We start from the raw sequence: 21,549 nt of genomic DNA, 5'->3' as shown, positions 1-21,549 counted from the left end.
ACAAATTAAAGGATCGAAAAACATTTTAGTTCATTTTCAACTGAATCGTCCACTCAGTGATTGGTCTATTTGTAGGATTCTGGTACAAATTATAGGATCGAAAAACATTTTAGTTCATTTTCAACTGATTTGTCCACTCAGAGATAGTTCTATTTGTAGGATAGTGGTACAAATTATAGGTTTATAAACATTTTAGTTTATTCTAAACTGAATCGTCCATTCAGCAAATGGTTTATTTGTAAGATTGTGGCACAAATAGGTTTAAAAACATTTATGTTTATTATCAACTAATTCGTCTATTCAGCAACTGGTTTATTTGTAAGATTGTGATGCGAATTATAGGTTTATAAACACTTTAGTTTATTTTCAACTGAATCGTTCCTTCAACAAATGTACAATTTTTGCACAAATTATAAGTTTATAAACGTTTTAGTTTATTTATAACTGATTCGTCCATTCAGCATTTGTTATGTTACGAATCGTTTTTAGATATTGTTAGTTGGTATGGACTTTCTCGCGAAACAACCAGCTCTTTTTTATATATAATTTCTCAAACTAAATAAAAAACGAACGATAGTTACAGTAACGAAAATTTGAAATGTTCAAGCTAATTAAATGATGCTGCTTAAATATTACATGAAGGCTGAAAAATATTGAAATGCGAATAAAAGAATTAGGAACATATTATTTGGTAAATTAAAAAAAAGAAAGACCGTCGTTATAGTAGAGGAAAATGCTAAACTAGTTCAAAAAAATCTAAATCCCTTTATTCCAGTCTAACATAGATTTTTTTTAACCTATAAAACTTTCACAAACGAATATTCAAAATCAGACTACTCTGAGCACGACTTTCAATGCAAAATTAGTAACAGAAAAATTCGTTGTAGAAGACGAACTTACTCACTGAAGTTTTAGCAAACTCTAAACTCGCATCTCTCGAAATGACATTGTTTGAGTTAGCCGAAGCTTTAGGGAACAATTTAAATCATTTTTAATTTAATTTCCTAATAGGAATAAGGTATACCGTAAAAAATTCCGAATCAAATTTAAATAAGTAATTTTACAAGGACAAAAAAAAAGTAATTTTACTGAGTCAAAAAAAGTCTGATATAGCGTTGTCTTTACAGTAATAATTATCGTAACATCATTAAAACACTTTCATTAAAAAAATATTATTTTAAAAATTACGGTATAATATTTTATGGCAAAAAATGAATTTTACGTATGATGCACTCAAAATGCCTGTACTTTATACTGTAATTTTTGACCCGGAATTTTTTAGAGTGTAGAGTAGTATCGGTATTCATAAAAATGTTTTATAAAAAAATCAATCTTTTCCTTTGAAAACACGCAAATTTATAATTTTCCGTCAGTTGAATTCCTCCTTATCTATTAAAAAATTTCTATAATTCTGAGCAATTAAGGCACTCTTTTTCCTCCTTTTTTACTCTCTGCAGTTCCACAAGTAACTCCGTTTTTTAATGTCTGCAGAATTTCTGACAAAAAACAATGATTTTTATAAATTTTTATTTTATTTTTGCAGTTTAAAGAGATGTTTCAAACATTAAATCATTCCAACTAAAATTCCCTGAGGGACAATATATATATTAGAGAGAAAAGGAAAGTTCACCTCAATAGCAATATCTTGTAACTCGTTCCAGAGAGACTTTTAATCATGGCTGAGGCATTTAGGTGAGATCTTCCATACACAACAACTCCATTTACCTGAAATATGCACGAAATAAGCATAAAAATATGTTCATTTACTCATAATATTAACACTAAACACAAGAAAAGAAAGTATTTATGGTCAAAGATGACTTAAAAAAAAAACAATCCTAATTCACATACTCATTTTTTTCTATAGCGAACGGCCATAGAAATTATCATCTAATATTCTTGAATAAATGTTTTTTTTTAATATTGAATTTAAATAAAGCTTATATATATATATATATATATATATATATATATATATATATATATATATATATATATATATATATATATATATATATATATATATATATATATATATATATATACGAGGGTGTTTCGAAAAGTAAAGATACACCGTACGCCAGAGGAAAAGAAAAGCTTTGGCGAGCAAGTTGGCAACACAGGTATTAACCTTGAACCGTTAGCTTTCTCCTCGCGGTCGTTCGGCATTTCAACGTTGATTCTGATTGGAGTAGGTCGTGTTTAAAATGGTTGCGGCGATTCAGAATCCCGCCAAATGCGAAGTGCGCTCCGTCATACGTTTTCTTCATGCAAAAGGTCAGAGACCAGCGGATATTCACAAAGAAATTGTTTCTGTTTATGGGAACGTTATGAATAGACAAATGGAGTCCGCTTGCTTCATGACAACGCTCGACCTCACACAGCGCTCGTAACCAAAGCACTAACTCAAACAATTCAAATGGCAAGTATTGGACCATCCACCATACAGCCCGGACCTTGCGCCTAACGACTTTCATTTATTCCTTTACCTGAAGTCACATCTTCGTGGAAAATCATTCCACGACAATGATGAGATCAAAGATGAAGTTGAAATGTGGTTCCGACAACAGGCGGCAACCTTCTATGACTGTGGGATACAAAAGCTTGCGCACCGACTTAACAAATGTTTGGATAACGGGGGTGATTATGTAGAAAAATAATAAATAATCGAGTTAATAAGATGTAACTGACGTTTTCTAAATAAAAGTTTTTTTTTTAAGGAATGCGATCCATTGTATCTTTACTTTTCGAAACGCCCTCGTATAGTAAAGATACAATGGATCGCATGATCTTTTGATGAAACTAACATATATATATATATATATATATATATATATATATATATATATATATATATATATATATATATATATATATATGTTAGTTTCATCAAAAAGTTCTCCACGAAAGCAAATTTCACCCAATGCTTGATCCAGAAGTTTCTTTATCTTCTGGGTTGGGTTTAAAATAACAATGCTACGGAATTGAACATTGCTAGTCGTAAACTCAAAGCTTGGGTCGGCTGTTTAACGACGGTTATAAAATATAAAATAAAACTAAGTGAAATACTTCATTTCTAAACAAACTTAATAAACTAAATAAGTGATACTAATGATTTACAAGAATAAATCTACAAGAACAGTACTCAGAATGAATGTCATAAATTAAAATATTGACAGTCAGAATAATATAAATTATAGTGTGCAACTTCCATTTAAAACACCCGAATAATGGTTTGGTGTGAAAATGTCTGCTAAATTGACAGCACTAAAAAAGGCATTTCGAGCAAAATTTTAAGTTAATCTGCCAACTGCAAGTCATTGATATATATTATAATTTTCGCCTAAGAAGTCATTTTTCAAACATATGATTTCTTCAAAATTTTATTTCCTAGCTCATAGCGTTAGGTGGAAATGAATTAAAAAGTTAGACACATCATGCTTTATGATGCCCATAATAATAAAAAAAGCCTTTAATAAATCCTTTTATATTAATTCCTAATTTAAAATCTCTATCTTTTTTAATTAAAACCAAATCCTTTTCGCTATTAATATTCGCTAACATTCTTTCGTTTTCATTATTATTCCATTTTCTGTTGAAGACTGTTTTTTTGCGATTATATGTTTAGCATTTCTTGGAAATTATTATCATAAAAGTTATTCCCTTCAAGCAGTATGACGTCCATGATGAGAACCATTTAAAGTATGTAATTTTTTCTTGTAATTATGAGGTAACACGTAACGAGGAAGTTTCTTACAACTTTCTTCCTAAGTAATTCATATAAGAAACGGAGCACAGCGATTTGGCAGGCATTCCTAAGTTCATTCTGACAATTGTTGAATGTTGAAAATTTTTTTTTGTTGCCATGTCAGTTACCTGTGCTTTTTCCTGTCGGTCACACTGTTTTTTACACAGATATTTATTAAAAACAGCTTCACTTAAGTGCTCAGAGAATAAACTATAAGTAGTAGATCTCATACAACAAGCTCAAAAATGTGATGTGAGATTTTTCAAAACACCAGCTTACATGTTCTCTAGCCAAGAATTTCAATTATAAATATCGAAGATGGTCGCACAATTTTAATTTTATCTTAATATGTTCAAACATTACCAGATTTGTTTTATCTATTGATATCACGTCTATTTGAATTCTCCCTTTTGAAATAAAGCACTATATCTTTTGTTGTTGTTGTAGTTCATTTGCGTCGCACTAGAACTGCACAATGGGCTATTGGCGACGGTCTGGGAAACATCCCTGAGGATGATCCGAAGACATCACAATTTTGCCGCTTCGGTAGCCCAACGATCTGCACGCGAAGTCGAGCACTTTACGGTAGAGCAGTTTAACAAAGATCAATACCGCACACCCTCGGTCCCTGCGCAGACTAATCCAAGTGGTCACTCACCGGCACACTGATCGTAGACAGTGATGCTTGACTTCGGTGATCTGCTAGGAACCGCGTCCTAACGATCAGCCCACTGCGGGACATTATATCTTTTAATGATCTAATTTACATTCTGTAATTTAAATTTCTAAAATATATTATTACTTTTTTTTTAATCCTCATCGGACTACAAAAAAAGAGTGAAGAACAAAATGAATTTCCTATCAAACGATAAGTACAAACATGATGAACTTTTGGTTCAATTGCCTGGAAGACATATGATTAAAGAGTATAAAACTCAATGTTCTACAAAAGTTCAAAATTTCTTGGAGTTACGACCAATTTTTTAGGAGACTGCATACTATGAAAACGGAAGAAGCATAACTAAGCTGACCAACGTCTTTAGAAAAACTAAAAAAACTGGTAGTAAAATTTCGGAACGGGTATTTATAAACTCATTGCTTTACCTGTTCAATTTAATAATTTTAGAACCGAAATTCCTCGCAGAAATCGAGTCAGTTGGAGCTTTTGGAGACCGCTTCAAACTATTCTGAGGGTGGCGTTTGAAAACAAACTGTAAAGATTAATCGGTTTTTATCATAAGAGAAGAGTGGAGATATTCTTCCCTTCTCTTTTTGTTATAAATAAACGATTTTGTGTAGAATTTAAAGTTTCTGAAGACGAACTCATTTTAATGCAAAATATTTTCCAACGCTGCATTGGCAATATTTTTTTTCACTTTTTCAAAAAAATAAAAATTCATATAGAATAAACATTTAGAAATTGAGAATTTGATTGGTGAATTTTAAATAGAACGATCAAACCACATGCAGCAGGAATGTTCCCTAAGTTTGTAAAAATCGTGAGTTGTTTTATATTAGTCTTTAAGATTTTAACTTCTTTATTGTAGTATAATTTTCCGGCAGAAATATTCAAAACTGATGTAGAATTTTAATTAAATAAAGAATATTGATATCACGTGAAAATTATGAATTGAATCAATCGAAAATTCAATCGTTAAACAATTAACAACTGTTAACTGTATAAACAATAAAATTCTCAAAACTTGAAAAAATTTGGAGTGCAAGTACCAACATAAAACCACGAAGCATCGAATTCATGCAGGCGAATAACAATGTGGTTTTTGGGCCACGAAGCGAACTAGCTAGTGAATAATAAAATAATCTATATAGAATATTTCTAAAACAATACCTCGAGAAGTTCATCGCCGATCTTGATGCGGCTATCCTTGAAAGCTAATCCCTTTGGATGCATTCCACAAACGAAGACACTCATTTTTGTGCGATCTTTGTTGCCAGCTAAACTAAGGCCTAATTTATTGGACCCTTTAATCAAGTGAACAAAAATCAAGTCTCCTTTCATGTCACCATATTTCTTATGTGCTTTTTCTGAAAGAAGAAACATTTCAATCAATTAGTTGGAAACAGTAATAATTCAGCAATGCACACACAAATATATAAATAGGACGCCTCAAATCGACACCTTCATATATATATATACTTTTGCAAATCTCTTTAAAAACGAATGCGACTACGACTAGGGATTACAAAAACTAGAAAAAAAGGAATCATTATCAAAACTTGACGAATCACTATTAAAGGAAGTGAAATTTGTGGGGTGAGTTGTTATCGACAATCATCTATGAAAAGGTACCCCCACCATAGAAACGAGTTAACATGTCTTATATATTAGTGAATTTGATTTGTACTTTAGTAGTGGTAGACACACTACAGTACTCCCCCACCAGAATTATATTTGTGATAGAATTCAATGAACGGATACTATTAGTTGATTTAATGCTGCTTTGTGAGAAGCCGGGAGAGCTGTATTAAGTTCACGGTCGTGGTCGCTCCTGTGTTGCCATTAGCAGTCGAGTGAATACGTTGTGAGTGGTCGAAACTGAAAAGCAACAGCGTGAGGAGGACAATGTGTCTACCACTACGGAAGTACAAATCAAATTCACTAGTATATAAGACATGTTAACTCGTCATCTATGAAAAGGTACCCCCACCATAGAAACGAGTTAACATGTCTTATATACTAGTGAATTTGATTTGTACTTTCGTAGTGGTAGACACACTACAAAATTAAAAAGCACAAAAACTTGTTTGATTGCAGGAGGAAACAAAGAGGAGTTGAAAGGTTCAGAGATCACGTCAAATTTCATTGTGCAAACAAAATGGTTTGAGAATTTTTGATTCCACCTTCCTTAATAGTAATTTGTTAGATTTGGGAATTTTTTTTTCCTTTGCGTAAATAATTATTTGCAAACTTTAATGTGTATAGTTTTGTGAGAAAAAAAATTAAAAATATCTATAACATTTTTTAGAATTTCAAATAAGTTTTGAAGTTATAAAAATTTTAAAGTTAAATTTTCAGCATTTTTCGACGTAATTTATTCATATAATTCCGAAAAGGAAAAAGGAATTCGTATTTTCTCCGTTTTTTAGAATACAAAAGGACCATATAATATTATAAACAAACGAAAGAAGAGAGAAAACATCTCCGGCACCTCTATGTCATTTAATAAAAATACGAACATAACCTAAAGGTAGTATTTGCATTTATATGCTAAACTGAGTTTTTCAAACTTTTTTTTTCTTGACTCGAAAAAGATTTTTAAAGAGGTTTTTTTTTACGACCAATAGCGAGAAGATGTTGAATTCGACTCAACACTTTTTGGCGAATATGAGAAAATTTAAGTTCAAAAGAATATATCATTAGTTTCAATTGACACATATTCAGTTTCACAAGTTTCAATTTTAATTATAATAGCTAGACATTGTGGGTTATTTAGAAAAAAAAAAAGAAGTATTAAAAAGAAATCGTAAAGGAAAAAAACTTTTTTTTAAAAATAAAACAAATTACAGGGTGCGTAGGCAAAATTATTCAACAAAAAGTAAGCACCTTTTAAGCACTTTTCAAGCACTCAAAAAATATTTTTAAGCACTTAAAAAAAATATCATAATTAGGCAGGGTAGGAAAGTTTTTGACAATTGACTGTTTTATCTTGTATTAACCATCACGTCAAAGAACCTTTCGGCATTGTTTTTGACAATTGTCAAAAATCATGAAACTTTAAATCATGTAAAACGAAAGGCGTTTTCATACGCCACGAACTGACAATACGCCGAAATAGATTGGGGGTGAGTTAATTGTGAAAACGTTGAATAAAATAATGTGAACTGCGTCTTTTTGCATAATTCGAAGTGAAAATCAACATAGTAAAGGAAAAATCTCACTTTGAAAGAGGGAAAATTAAGCATTTTTTAAAAACACCAAGTTAAAAAAGCACCTTTAAGCACTTTTTAAAAACGCTACCTACCCCGATATTAGATGCGATAATATTCAAAAAGACGTAAAATGAATATGATTGAAGGTTTATTAAAGAAAAACACTGTGATTGCTTAAAAAAGGCAAACTTTTCTCAGTGAATTTTAGGACCGCATAATAAAAAAAATATATATGGAGTTATTTTGTCATTTTTTTTACATGTTTCGAATTAAATTCAAATTAGTTAATAAAAACAGGTTATATTAACCGTAACTCTCTCATGGCTGATAATGTAAGACCTATTTTTAAGAAATCTGAAAACAGCAGACACTAAGAACGACATCCCACAATATTTTATCGATTTAATTTATGAATGATTTATTATGGATGAAATAAATGGATTCAACAAGACCAAACAACATATTATAACTGAAAAGATAACCAAACCAAAGTAACCAAATATATGTAATGAATCGTACAAACAGTAGATTACTAGTAGCCAAACATATAGCAATTGGAATTGCTATATGTTTAGCTACTAGTACTCTACTGTTCGAGTTATAGAAATTTAATAATACCAAACACATATTATAACTAGAAAGAAAACCAAACAAAAGTAACCAAAAATATGTAACGAATCGTACTAACAGTAGTATAGCAAATGGAATGAATTGTGTGGCATGTAGCAATTTAACAATAACAAACAACATATTCTAACTAAAAAGATAACCAAAAATATGTAATGAATCATACTAACAGTAAAGAACTAGTAGCTAAACATACAGCAATTGGAATGAATATTTCGAGTTATAGCACTTTAATAATACCAAACAACATATTATAACTAAAAATATAACCAAACAAAAGTAACCAAAAATATGCAACGAATCGTACTAACAGTAGTATTGCAAATGGAATGAATTGTGTGGCATGTAGCAATTTAACAATAACAAACAACATATTATAACTAAAAAGATAACCGAAATAAAGTAACCAAAATATGTAATGAATCATACTAACAGTAAATTACTAGTAACCAAACATACAGCAATTGGAATGAATAGTTCGAGTTATAGCAATTTAATAATACCAAACAACATATTACAACTAAAAAGATAACCAAACAAAAGTAATCAAAAATATGTAACGAATCGTACTAACAGTAGTATTGCAAATGGAATGAATTGTGTGGCATGTAGCAATTTAACAATAACAAACAACATATTATAACTAAAAAGATAACCAAAATAAAGTAACCAAAAATATGTAATGAATCATACTAAAAGTAAAGTACTAGTAACCAAACATACAGCAATTGGAATGAATAGTTTGGCAGTTGGAAGATATTTCTAGGAATAATATGTGAGGAAGTAAAATAAAGCAAATCAGTTATATGAATTCCAAAAGGTATTTCCCTCTTTTTAGTAGATGTTATAATAATATCACACGATAAGGTGTTTTGATAGTTATATATAACAACGTAAAATATGAGGAGTCATTAGTATATTGGACTGTTCGGGATTCCTATGGGAGGAAATTTATACATCTATTCTTGTAGTAGATGATTTTCTGAATATCAACGGATTCTTAGATCTGGCGTGACTAGGCGATAAGCAACGTAAGATATGGTTGCTTATATATTAACTCGTGTAATAAACAATATAAACCCGGAGATATTTGTTATGAAAGTCAAGTGGAGAAAGTAAATGAGAGGAAACTAGTATTAAGAATACAGAAAGTGCAAAAACAGTCTTTGTTTATGAAGCTGGTTGTTACAGTAATATTAATTTATAGAATCTGTTATTGGGTGGGCGTAATCGCTGCTTGTAACGTATATTTTATCGAAATCTCCCTTTAAGAAAATGAAAAGTGGTTAATCCGATAAAACAAACTTGTTTTGATACTTTTAATGCCACTTTCAATATGCGTGACTTTGTAAATGAAATGTCAGATTTTTTTTTTATATAAAGTTTTTGTTCTCACGTTAATGACATTTGGAACTCGTAATGTGTATATTTTTTGACCATTACTTTTGGAAAATTTTTATAAAATGTGCATTAAAAGATGCGATTGCGGGAAGCTCTTTGCATGAACTTTAATTTTCTAATTTCAAGGATTGCTATTACACCATTGGAAAATGTCTTTGCAGAATGATGCCATAAATAAAAAGGTCATATTTAATAAAAAATCAAATTTAATAATGTAAACAATAAAAATAAATAAGATGGTGTGATATTTATTCGGTTTCCCACTAAATATTTCATTCCAATCTACCTGCCACAAAATTGATACATAGCCATAATTATTGCGCATGACTACAGCGCACTTTGTTGAACAGGCAAATATTCCTCGTTTCCTAACAAATATTTTGCACTGTTTTTACTACCACTAGAAAACCGTAATACTCGCCTATTGAGCATGACTACAGCACACTCAGTTGAACAGGCAAATATTCCTCGTTTCCTAACAAATGTTTTGCACAGTTTTTACTACAACTAGAAAACCGTAATACTCGCCGCATGAAGTGGTCTACTTACTTCTTTTGCTCAAATTATTAAAAACAGAATGACAACCATAAACGTTTAACAGTGCACAATATGCCTTGTGGATTAAATAAACAGTGAACAATACGCGAATGTAGACAATGACTATAATATAAATTAATACACTTTGTTTATTTAATATTAATTTATTTTAAAATTCTAAATAACCCATATAGTGAAAGAAACATATAAATTTTTCGAGAATAATCTCATAAAATAATTTTTTTATACAGTGGAGAAATTTTGTATGGACTTTGTTTTACGCTAATCGTAATTCTAACCTTGTTTTCAATCTTTTAGAGTTATTAAGATTTGTAGCGCTTAAATAAAGCACTCTAAAACTCAAATAAAGCTGGTGGTAAAGTTTTGGAAAACCGTAAAGCTTTGCAAAATCTCTCAAATGCCCATGATTGTTCAACAATATTCATATTTTTAGTAGGTAATTTGAAATAATTTAAATAGTAAAAAGTATCTTCATAAAAAAATACAAAGTGAAAATTGTTTAAAAATTTATAGATGAGCTAAAATTAATAATATGTTACAATATATTTTTTTTCAATTTAGATTTGGTTTAAAAAATATTTAAAAAATAAACCATGTTTTTTAAATGGGAAAAAACGGAGTAATAATTAATTTTTTGCCACATTTGAAACGAAAGACGTAGAGCGCGTCATTTTCGAAAGACGTGAAGGGAATTTTTGGTGTTGCTAGCTGTTCATTCCTAAGTGATGCGGCAACGTATTTGGTTTAAAATGTGACGAAAATAAGTTTATTTATTTTTTATCTTCCGTCCACTATCTTCCCAACGTTTTTATCAAATAGAAATTTTTATTTTATTATTTTCTACTTTTTAGTTTTATGTCTGCAAGTTAAACGATTTAAATTTGTTATTCAATTCAAAGCATTAGCTGAGATTCGATTACTACATCTAGTTGGAAAATGATCGGAATTTTGATTGGAGATAAGTTCGAATTGATGATAAAATAGCAATAAAAGGTAAGAAAAGGATCAAAACTTGCATTAACAGTCAGAGCTTCAGTGTAAATTTGAGTGCTCTAGCTATTCAGAAAAACGGGCTGAAGTTCAGAGAGCAACATTCTACCCTCACACATAAAAATAAAAGATTTATTGATTAAACGTGAAGTTTAATGGCGAGGCCATTTAAACGGCTTTATAAACTAAGTTGGACGTAAACTGAAACAACATGAAAACAAAACATCCCGTATTTAGCAGCAGTAGATAAATCTCCTAATGAATTATTAAAAAAGATATCAACCAAGGAAAAAAAACGATTAAAAAAAGATATGAACTAAGTCGATTTCAACCATACAAAAATTGAAAGAAAAAAAACATATTTAAAAATCTTCATATAAGTTTTTATATCTTATAAATACATCTAATTTTGAATAATACATGCACTCTGATAAGATTATTTTATTTGGAAAAAACTAAAAATATTTTTGGTTCGATTAATTATTAACTTTACCCGCTTTATAAACATCGCTAATGATCTTTTATTTCTTCACGAGTAATTAAAATATTGTCTCAAATTCTATTCTATAGAATTACAGTTAACTTAGTATAAAAGAGAAAAAGTAAAATATTTTGCTTAAATAAAAAAAGGTTATTTACCTGTGAAAGAAAATCCAGTATCGTTCATTAATGAAAAGCGTACAAAAAAAAAAAAAAAAATGGAATAGTAATAAATGTTGACTTTCGCGCTTTTAAATGGAATAGCAAATAAAGTATTCCGAACTGAATTAATAAATAGTGAAATTTAAAATAAAACTAAACGATTCTTATTTAATGTTCTTAAAAAAAGATTTTATGAAATTTGAAAGCATAAACATAAAAATATAAAAAGAAAGGTTCCTTTCATTTAAAATTCAAAGGTAAATATGCAAATAATTTGCTTTCTATAGTTTTTTAAGGAATTAAAAGAGAAGCATTTTTTTATTCCATATTATTAAGAATCAAATCATTATAATAGCTATTATAATGATTTTATATAATAATTTTTTTATATAAATAATGTCTTTGCGCATTATTTAAAAATCTTGTCCCATAGCTGTTTAAAACTTATGCTGAAGGAAAATGCGAAGTAATAAAAAAAATTTATAACTTGAAATTGCATAAAATTTCTTCTAAACATGAATCATTACGATCCTTAAATTAATGAATAAAAAAAGTTTTATATCTAATTTATTTATTTTTCAAACGCATCAAAAAGTACAAAACAATTCCCACAAAATTAAAATAAATAAATAAAAGAAGATAAGTGTCCTTAGAGCAAGTGGATTTTTATTTTTATTTTTAAGATATACCTTTTTAAGAGACACCTTTTTTAACGTATTTTTCAGATCACAATTAATAACTAGCATGCAAAAAAATCTCAAATTTAATGATTGTTGTTAAAATTTCATTAAAAAAATACGTAATTTAAACTTTTCATGTGAGTCAAATTATGCCTTAAAAATTTTTTATTTTAACTTTCCATGTAGTTTTTTTAAAATATTAGTTTCTAAAAACCTTTTTAAAATTAGGTAATTTTTTTATTATTTTTAATTATTTATTTTTTAAAATTATGTATTAAGATATAAACACTATATTTTTTATTTCCCGAAAAAAATGCGGACCTAAAGAGCCAGGAAAGTACTATGACCAAGGCAGAATGCAACTTATGCGTGTGATTAAAGCGTGATTGTTATAAATGTTACAGAAGGTGGACAGAAATAGGCAGCAGTATACGACCAAGGCAGAATACAACCCAGAGACCTGAACAGACTCGAGGTTGTTTTAAAAGTTTCCTATGGTGGGCAGAAATCGGCAGGAAAATTCGACCATGGCAGCGTGAAACTAGTACACGTGACTAGTGTTCAAGGGTTATATTATAAGTGTCTTAATTGGGTATAATATGAAAAAAGCACAACTACTTCCACTTACTAGGAATAACATTTACCTTTTAGTCTAATTAATAAACTGAGTTTTAAATATGCTTACTAAATTCATAAACTTCGGTAAAACAACAATATAAATTATTTCCAAAGGAACTAGACTAATACAATTCCAACCTGGCGAGTAGCGACTTATAACAAGACACTTCGCTTGATGCTTTTACTTGTTGCTAGAAAACAGGTTCGCAGAAAATGCTGTTTACTAGTTAAATTTAGTAGGAATAACACGATCTGTGACGTAGGCTATAGTATACCCAATTGTCCAGCAAAATTAGACTTTTTCGTCGTAAAAATTAATACCGAAGATGTTTTTTTTTTATTGAAAGCCTTTTTTTATGTCTTCATAAATAAGACCTGACAACTCCTCATTTCTCCTCAGTATGGTTCCCCATTTTTTTAAAAAAAGAAATGAGGGGTACATTGAGGAGGAAGGATTGAATTACTTTGATTCAAGTGAAGCATTGTTCCGAATGCATTTTTTTCATGCTGAATCAAATGAGACTAATCACCAGACATAAGGGATGAATAGTTTAAAAGTTATAAGGGTTTTATGTATAAAAAGTACAAATTTGGGCTTGTACCTATTTGCTCATCTGTTATGACTATCTAACAAGGGAGACATTAATTCCCATATCGTTTTCACCCTGAATCGAATAAAGCTATACTCGAGTCAACAAAACAAGTCATTCAAAATTTGAGAGCGTTTTCGTGTATAAAAATACTATTTTTGAAATGACTTATGTACACTTTTTAGTTTGCTATCTAGAGGTTATCTAAATATGTGAGGTACATAGGTACATTTTCTTGAGTTAATAGGATAAATAGCTATAAAGTTATACGAGTTTTCATGAAATAGTACATTTTATGCACACAAAAAATCTTTTCAACTTTTTAAATATTAGCTCTTTTGATCCGCGTTTGATCTCATTCAATTAAACGTGAAAAATACATAGGAAATAATACGTCACTTGTCTCTTTAGCAATGTAAGATCTGTAAATATGTACATGTACAAAATTGTAGTTTTTGTACATAAAACGGTTGCAACTTAACTATTAGTATAACACGGAATTATTTTTTTATCATTCCATTCGAACCATTTATATAGTGTCCACAAGGTTATTTTATTTACTATTTTTTATTTTTTTTTTGAAAAAAATAGAATGACGAAATATTTCTTTAATTTTGACGAAATTCGTTTGTCATAGAAATGACGATAGTTATCTCGTCATTTTGACCAAGGTTTTTCTCGGAGCATGCACCAGGAAACGGCTTCGTCAAAATCAAAGAAAATTTCGTGATATTCGAGTATCCATTTTTTACTGTGCGCCAAAAGAAAATTTAAATCCATTAAACGAACTACTAACTTCTTAGCTGTTCACAATAAATGTATTAGTATTAGTTAAATAACATTTCGAATAAATACTTTCCCTCTAACCGAGTATTCATTATATTCTGGATTCGTTATAGCGAGGTTAGATTGAATTCGGTCTTGTATAACGTCCATCGGTAACTCCTGAAAGACAAGATATTCTATCTTAACTCTGACGCAAATGGGACACTTATGACATTTTTATGTATATTTTTTTCTGAGGCTCTAATTACATCAAATATATATTTTGGTGTTTTTTTAAATTATAAAAAAAAACAGTCTAATAATTACTAAAAAATCTATTAGATTATAAGAATTATATTAGCACAAAAATATAAAATCCTTAAAAAGTAGTTTGAAATATTTTTTTCATTCCTATTTAACGAATTGGCAATAAGTGATTTAGCAAATTAAAGAAATTTCAAAGATGAATAGCTGTTTCTCTTAGATCTAAATGACTGCAAGTAAGTAAAAATTTGAAAAATTATCATTTGGAAGTGAGCTATATTTAGATGATTATACCATTTACGCAGAAAAAAACGCCGGTGTAACATAACCATAAATTACTAAAATGTTAAAAATAATATTTTTCACTTATTTTGACCTAAATTTATATAAAATAATGAAAAAAGTATGTCAGAATAATGAATACGTTAGAAGAAAAAACTATCGAGATTCGAGGTATCTACATTTTTATATGTTCAACGCTCTAGGCTGATTTAAAAGCTTTTCAAGTTTAAACAGAATTCACCAGAAGATAATGTTTCAACATTTCAGTCTATATTCGCATTTAAAAGATCAGTAATCTTGTCCATCAGGATCTTGTAATATAATATTATGGGAGAAAGACAGTTAGATACGAAAATTCTCTTTTTTTCGTAATTTTTTACAAGCAATACGAATGGGCTTGAAATAAATCGCCAAGTACATTTTCTTACTATACTTTGATTGCAAGATAGTAGTAGGGAGTTACGATCAATAAAATTTAAATTTGGCAGCTTTTATTGTTACGCCAATTCAGTTACGAAGCAACAGTAAAAAAATATTATTATACAGACGACAATGACAAAATACATTACTTATGAGTGCGAAAAAATTATAAAGTGCTTTTTCCTATTTGCTAATGCCTTCATAAAATATTTTCCATAAAAATTTTAACGACCCATTCGTTTTTAAAAGAGTTCTTCTTACGTATTTTTGTCGGCACTTTTTATTAATAATTTTTTAACAGCGCTTTTTTTAACAGAGACATTCACAAATATTAAAATGAGCATTTTTTAAATTTTTATTTTTTTATGGTTCATCGTTGTTTTTACCGTTTTATGATATTCAGAAACTAATTGAATTCAGTTACGATTCATGAAAGAGAAAATGAGCCTTCTCTTAGGTGCATTTTGCTAAAGTATTAAAGTTTCAGGAAATTATAAATAAAATTTAGTAAACGTAACTGTGAGCATGATTCTGTCTAGTTTTCTAATTAAAATATAATAATGAAATTTTAATAAAATAATTCTAACGAAGGAAAAATGTTAGTTCTTTGGTTAGTTAGAAAAAATGGTAGCTGATTGGCTTCTTTTATTTATATAAATTTTGTAATCGATTTTTTACACACTAGCATATTTTGTGGATGTATGTTGTGAAGAATTAACCAAGTCACCATCAAATTAAAATAAACACAAAAAGTATTTATGTAGCTTTTTGTAAATACACAATATTTTTAAAATTTTAAATAACATAACAGCAAATTTTTCAACTGATCTGTCAAAAGAATTGACCTAAAAGTTTCAGTACACCAAAAGCCAAAGATGTTCTTTTACACTGCTTGGTGTAAAGTTGACACAACCATTTTTGTTATGCAGTAACATTAAAATTAATTATTACAGTAAAATAAGACATATATTATAGTCTTATTTTTAAGATACAATTAAAACCAAGAATTATTAATTTAGGCTGCATATAAAAAAGAATTAGTTTGTTAATCAATCATACTCATAGCTCAGAGAGAATATAAATACGAATTCGAATTAGGCTTAACACAACCGAAGCTGATCGGAACTAAATATTATAAAATTATTGAATACAATTGATAGATTTATTAAAAACATATAAGAACATAATTATAGTATTAAAAACTTTTATAAGAGTTCACTAATGTTTGTTAGGAATGTTTAGCCTCGTTAAGGCGAAATAAACTTTCATCTTTTCGATTTGTAAACAAACTAAAGATGTCGTCTCATGGTTTTAAAGATCAAAAATAAGCGAGAAATAATTCTCGCATGGTGTAAATGAATCTGATTCTGTAAAAGCTTTCTTATTTATTGAAGTTAAGATTTTAATACACCCTTCAAAGTATGTATGAAAGCTCAATTCGGTATTAACTTGAAATAACACAAAAGTTTTAGAGTTTCAGCATCAAATTCGGATAGGTATTACAGAACTGTTTTTACAGCGTAGGAAAGTATTGTGTCTAGTAAAATAAATCACAACTTTAATTTATTAATTTCGATTATTGCAGAACTATGATTTTAAAACCGATCACGAGAAGTCAGAAAAATTTCTGAAAAATTTAATTACGCTCTCAAATAATAAAACGTGAAATCAAAAATCATGTAAAAAACAACTTAGAACTACAAACCCAAACTTTTTTTATTCTTTTGGAAACCGAACACAAGGTTTTAGTATATTAGTAGAGTCTGTCTGGAACAATACAAATATTTTAATAATAAAAAAAATCTTATTACAGCTGTAGCGAACAAAGAGTAGAAAGTTATAAAATGTTTGCATATCTTCCCGGGTACGTAAGTCTACACGTTACAAGCCCAAATGTCTTTTTCAAGTGCTTATTAATGAAAATATACAAACGTACTAGCATTTAATTTGTCGAAATTTTTTTAACACAATCACAATTTTTTTAACTTTATTACATTAGTGGGTTATCCAAATATTCCCTGCTATTTTCTCAATTGTGAATTTTAAACATAAATCAGAGATACCGTAGTCCATAATAATTATTTATGTATAAAATATTGAATATGAGATACAAGTTCAAGCATTAAAGTTATTTTTAGTGAATAATTCAGGATTAAAATAAAAATTCTCAAAAACAAAAATTAAAACAATTACTCTTCCTCCAATGTATGAGGCTAATGCATTTTTTTTTCTCGCTTCAATATCAGTTTGCAACCTTTACAGTGTATACTGTTTTAATATTGAATTTAACAAGGGTTCTAAAAAATAAAAAAAGGTTTCTAGAAAGGTGCATGCAAGGCGATGAATATGAAAACACTCTGCATAGTCACCTAATATAGAGGATGGCACTATACCTTTGCATTTTTCCGACTTTTTCATCCTGACTATCGACATGAAACTATTTGTTATCCATAAAATATCTTGATATTTCTTATGTCATTACAAATATATTCACAATGTGAGCAAAATATATAATGGTTGGGACACATGAAGTGAATAGATGACGACATATGTACAAATTTTTTTTAGATGGTTAATGTTATGGTCAAAGAAAACGGGAAAGAACAAGAAAGTGATAGATAGATGAGGAATCAAAAACTACGCAAACGTCAAGTTATTCTCGTTTAAAACAGTCTTTAAAGAGAACGTTAAATCTGGAGTATTTAATTGTGACTTTTATGTTGGTCTTTTTGACAGCTTCAATCGTACGCTTCTTTTAACCAGCGTTAAACTATTTTCGTATGTAAACACGGACTTCCTTGCAAACAAATAAACAAAGAAGCAAGCAAACAAACAAACACAAAACGAAGAAACAAAAGCGTTAAGTAAAGCATTAAAAAGTACTTAAAATCAATTAGCCATACCTTATTCTTAATTTTATCAATTTTTTTAATCAAAAATAAAATCATGCATTAGCAACAAAAATTCAAAAATTACGAAATTGTCATAAGACGATAAGAAATAAAAAATTACAAAATCACGCATTGCTTAGAGATCTTTTGCAAGACGTTATAGTTCCCTGTAACATAAACGCTAACTTTATTTGAATTAAACAGCGCAGACGCGCAAATTTTCCCAGAAATCGCCTAATCTGTAAGGTGCAGAAAATACAAACAAACAAACAAACGCAATAAGAGAAGCATTAAAAAGTACTCAAAAATTAATTAGCCACTGCATATTCGCAATTTCGTCAATTTGCATTAAATCAGAAAATTATAAAAATCTTCCATTTGAAACTGAAATTCAAAACTTACGAAATCGTCAAGGTCAAAAAATACAAAATCATCCATTAATTTGAGATCTTTTGCAAAGCGTAACGGTTCCCCGTACAATACAATAACGTTATTTCAATTTCACAGCGTAAATCGCAGACTCGGTAAATGGCAGAAAATAAGGTTAGACAGAAGCTATGCAAAATCTTTCTTTTTAAATAACCTCTGACGAAAACGGTAAATTAGCAGAACATAATTGTTTCTCAAAAATCCGTCTTTTAAACATTTTTGTAAACTCTGCTTAAAACAAAGCGTTCGAAAATGTTCATATTATAACCATCTACATTCTCTACTTCTTTAACTGAATAAATGAAAGCGTCAAGACATGCATTAACTAAATATTTAAAAATTATTTCCCAATTCCACCGTCGTCATTGAACAAGCTTCGAGTACTCGAAAAAAAAAAGTAGCTTGAGGTATTTAGTGAAGTTTGAGATATAAATATCTATTTAAGAGTACTTTTAGAACCAAAAATTTCTAAGGAATTTCATCTTCTCGAATCAAGATTTTGCTCAGGCATGCTTCGCAGAAACGTGATAAGAAATATTTTTCTGAAATCGGTTTCCAAGGAGAACGACGAATCTCGTTTTTCGAAAAAATATTTTGAAAAGGAAAATAAAAGCTTTCTAATCCCCGCTTGAGTAAACACGGTTATGCATCAGAAAGAAGCTCTTTTTGAATCGCAATATTTTCAAAGGAGGAGGCGTTTTGAGATTTCTTTTATTTTTTTCTTCCTTCTCTATTTCTTCAAGATTCGAAAAATTGAAGATAATAATTTCCAGTCACACTATTTTAGATTTTATAGTTAAATACTTCTTTGGAGTATCGAATTTCACCCCCAACCACGCTTTCACAAATAGAAAAGGAGAGGCGTCAAAGCTTTTCTAAAAATACTTGCCATATTTTTTTATAAAAATAATTTATTCAAAATAATTTATTTAAAATAATTTATTTCAAAAGATTTTGAGTTTTAAACTACAGAAATTTATCTTAAACTATTTACATATTTTTTTAAAGATAGGGTATAATATTTAATGAATAATCCCAAGAAACTGAAGGGGAAAGATATTCTTGTTAATGTGAGCTTCGTTTCCTTCCAAAAAGAGATGAAAGTCAACATGTTTCGAGGGTACAAAAATAAAATCTCATTCTCAAAAATTGCCAGAGTTGAGCGAGGAAATCAAAAGAGATTTGAAACAGGAAATGTAAAGTTGCCAACGATAAAAATTGGAAAATAATTAAAGGTAAAACACAAATCTAGAAAAACCGCGATAACCGAGAGTGAAACATAAAATAAAAAACAAGTAAAGATGAAAAAACAAACTAGAAAAACCGAAGAAGGTGAGAGAGGCAGATCAGAGCAGAATGCATTTCCACGTCCTATGGAAGGGGGGAGGGAGGAACTCGTGAAGCTAACATGGTAATCGACATTGATATGAATGAAACATGATTCCAGGGCATCAAGATGAGCTAATGTGATAGGAAAAGAAAACTGGCATTATCAAAACTAAATTTACGTCCAAGATTTGAACAAAGAGTGGCAGTAGATGCCTTATCGAATTCTTGATGACAGACATATCCATAGCGTTCCTTCAATTTAAATTTTAAAGAGCATCTTGTTTGCCCAAAGTAGCAATGGTCACATTGGTAAGATGTGTGGTAAATGAATGACTTTTAATACTGATAGGATCTTTAATGAACTTTAATTTTGTTAACGCGTCTGAAAATGAATTTAAAACCAAAATGGGTTAGGACATTAGAAATTTTGTTTAAAACACGGAAAATTATTCCCAAATATAGATAGAAAAAACAGCTAAACAAATTTTTTTTAAAATTCGCCTCGAGTACTGTGAAGTCTAAATATTTTTAAAAATAATCTTAAGTATCAAACAGTATCTTAAGTATCAACTCTTCTAAATACTACTAAAATCCGATTACATACAGGGTATCTGCTACATTTTAGACTTTCAAATTCATGACTTTTCACGACTAATTCCAAGAATTTTTCATGACTTAACGACGTTTCTATTTCCTCCGACAAAAACACAACAATAAATTTAAAAAGGCATTATAATAAAATTAATTGAAATTATAGGTATAAGCAAAACTGTTATATTCAGCATCCTCTAATTTATAGATTTTAAATTGATAAAATAAAATAAAAAATAAATAATAATAAAAATTCTGAAATCACAGAAGTTTAAAAGATAATTCGCTCTAGAAATGATGTTTTATCTTTCATTTTTGGAAAGAACACCATCATTTTTAAAGAGCATGATAAAAACATTTAATGTTTTAATAAATATTTATGTGAGAGAGGATTTTGTTAGAAATTAAGATATTCGGAACACCATGAAATTTGGGGATTCCATTTTAAAAATTAGATTTTTCGCAACCTATATCCATGACTTTTTTAAAAAAATAGTTAAAATCATGACATTTCATGACAAATTTAGTTCAATAACGAAGTTCATGATTTTCCAGGTGAGCGGATACCCTGTACATAGAATTTTTCCAGCAACGCTTGATGAATTTTAAAACTAAATAATTATACGAATAACAAGTGACGTAATTCTTTATTTTCGTACAATAAAGAATTACTTCAAAATGAATTCTTTGACAGTAGATAGCTTGGGTACAATAGCCATCAATACTAACACACAGAAAGAAATGAGGAAAAAAATTATTTTTGTTCTTTTCATTCTGTGTCTCAGCATTGATTCTATTTGATATAGTATTGTCAATATCTGTTAACTACATTT

General features: G+C 29.1%; 1 protein-coding gene across 8 annotated transcripts in view; it reads right to left on the bottom strand.

The window, feature by feature from the left end:
- The window catches only part of LOC107448785 (multiple PDZ domain protein), a 684,699-nt gene that overhangs the window by 43,266 nt on the left and 619,884 nt on the right, over window positions 1–21,549 (bottom strand). For all 8 annotated transcript variants that reach the window (XM_071183400.2, XM_071183406.2, XM_071183404.2 and 5 more), the window contains 2 exons: window positions 5,598–5,794; window positions 1,631–1,725 (listed from right to left, as the gene is read on the bottom strand). In XM_071183400.2, the coding sequence (XP_071039501.2) occupies window positions 1,631–1,725; window positions 5,598–5,794 (292 nt within the window). The remainder of the gene's footprint in view (window positions 1–1,630; window positions 1,726–5,597; window positions 5,795–21,549) is intronic.

This window comes from Parasteatoda tepidariorum, chromosome 7 (assembly GCF_982258835.1).
Source record: "Parasteatoda tepidariorum strain Cologne lab strain chromosome 7, Ptep-v5.0, whole genome shotgun sequence".
Classification (NCBI taxonomy): Eukaryota; Metazoa; Arthropoda; class Arachnida; order Araneae; family Theridiidae; genus Parasteatoda; species Parasteatoda tepidariorum.
This window is presented reverse-complemented; position numbering and strand designations above follow the sequence as displayed.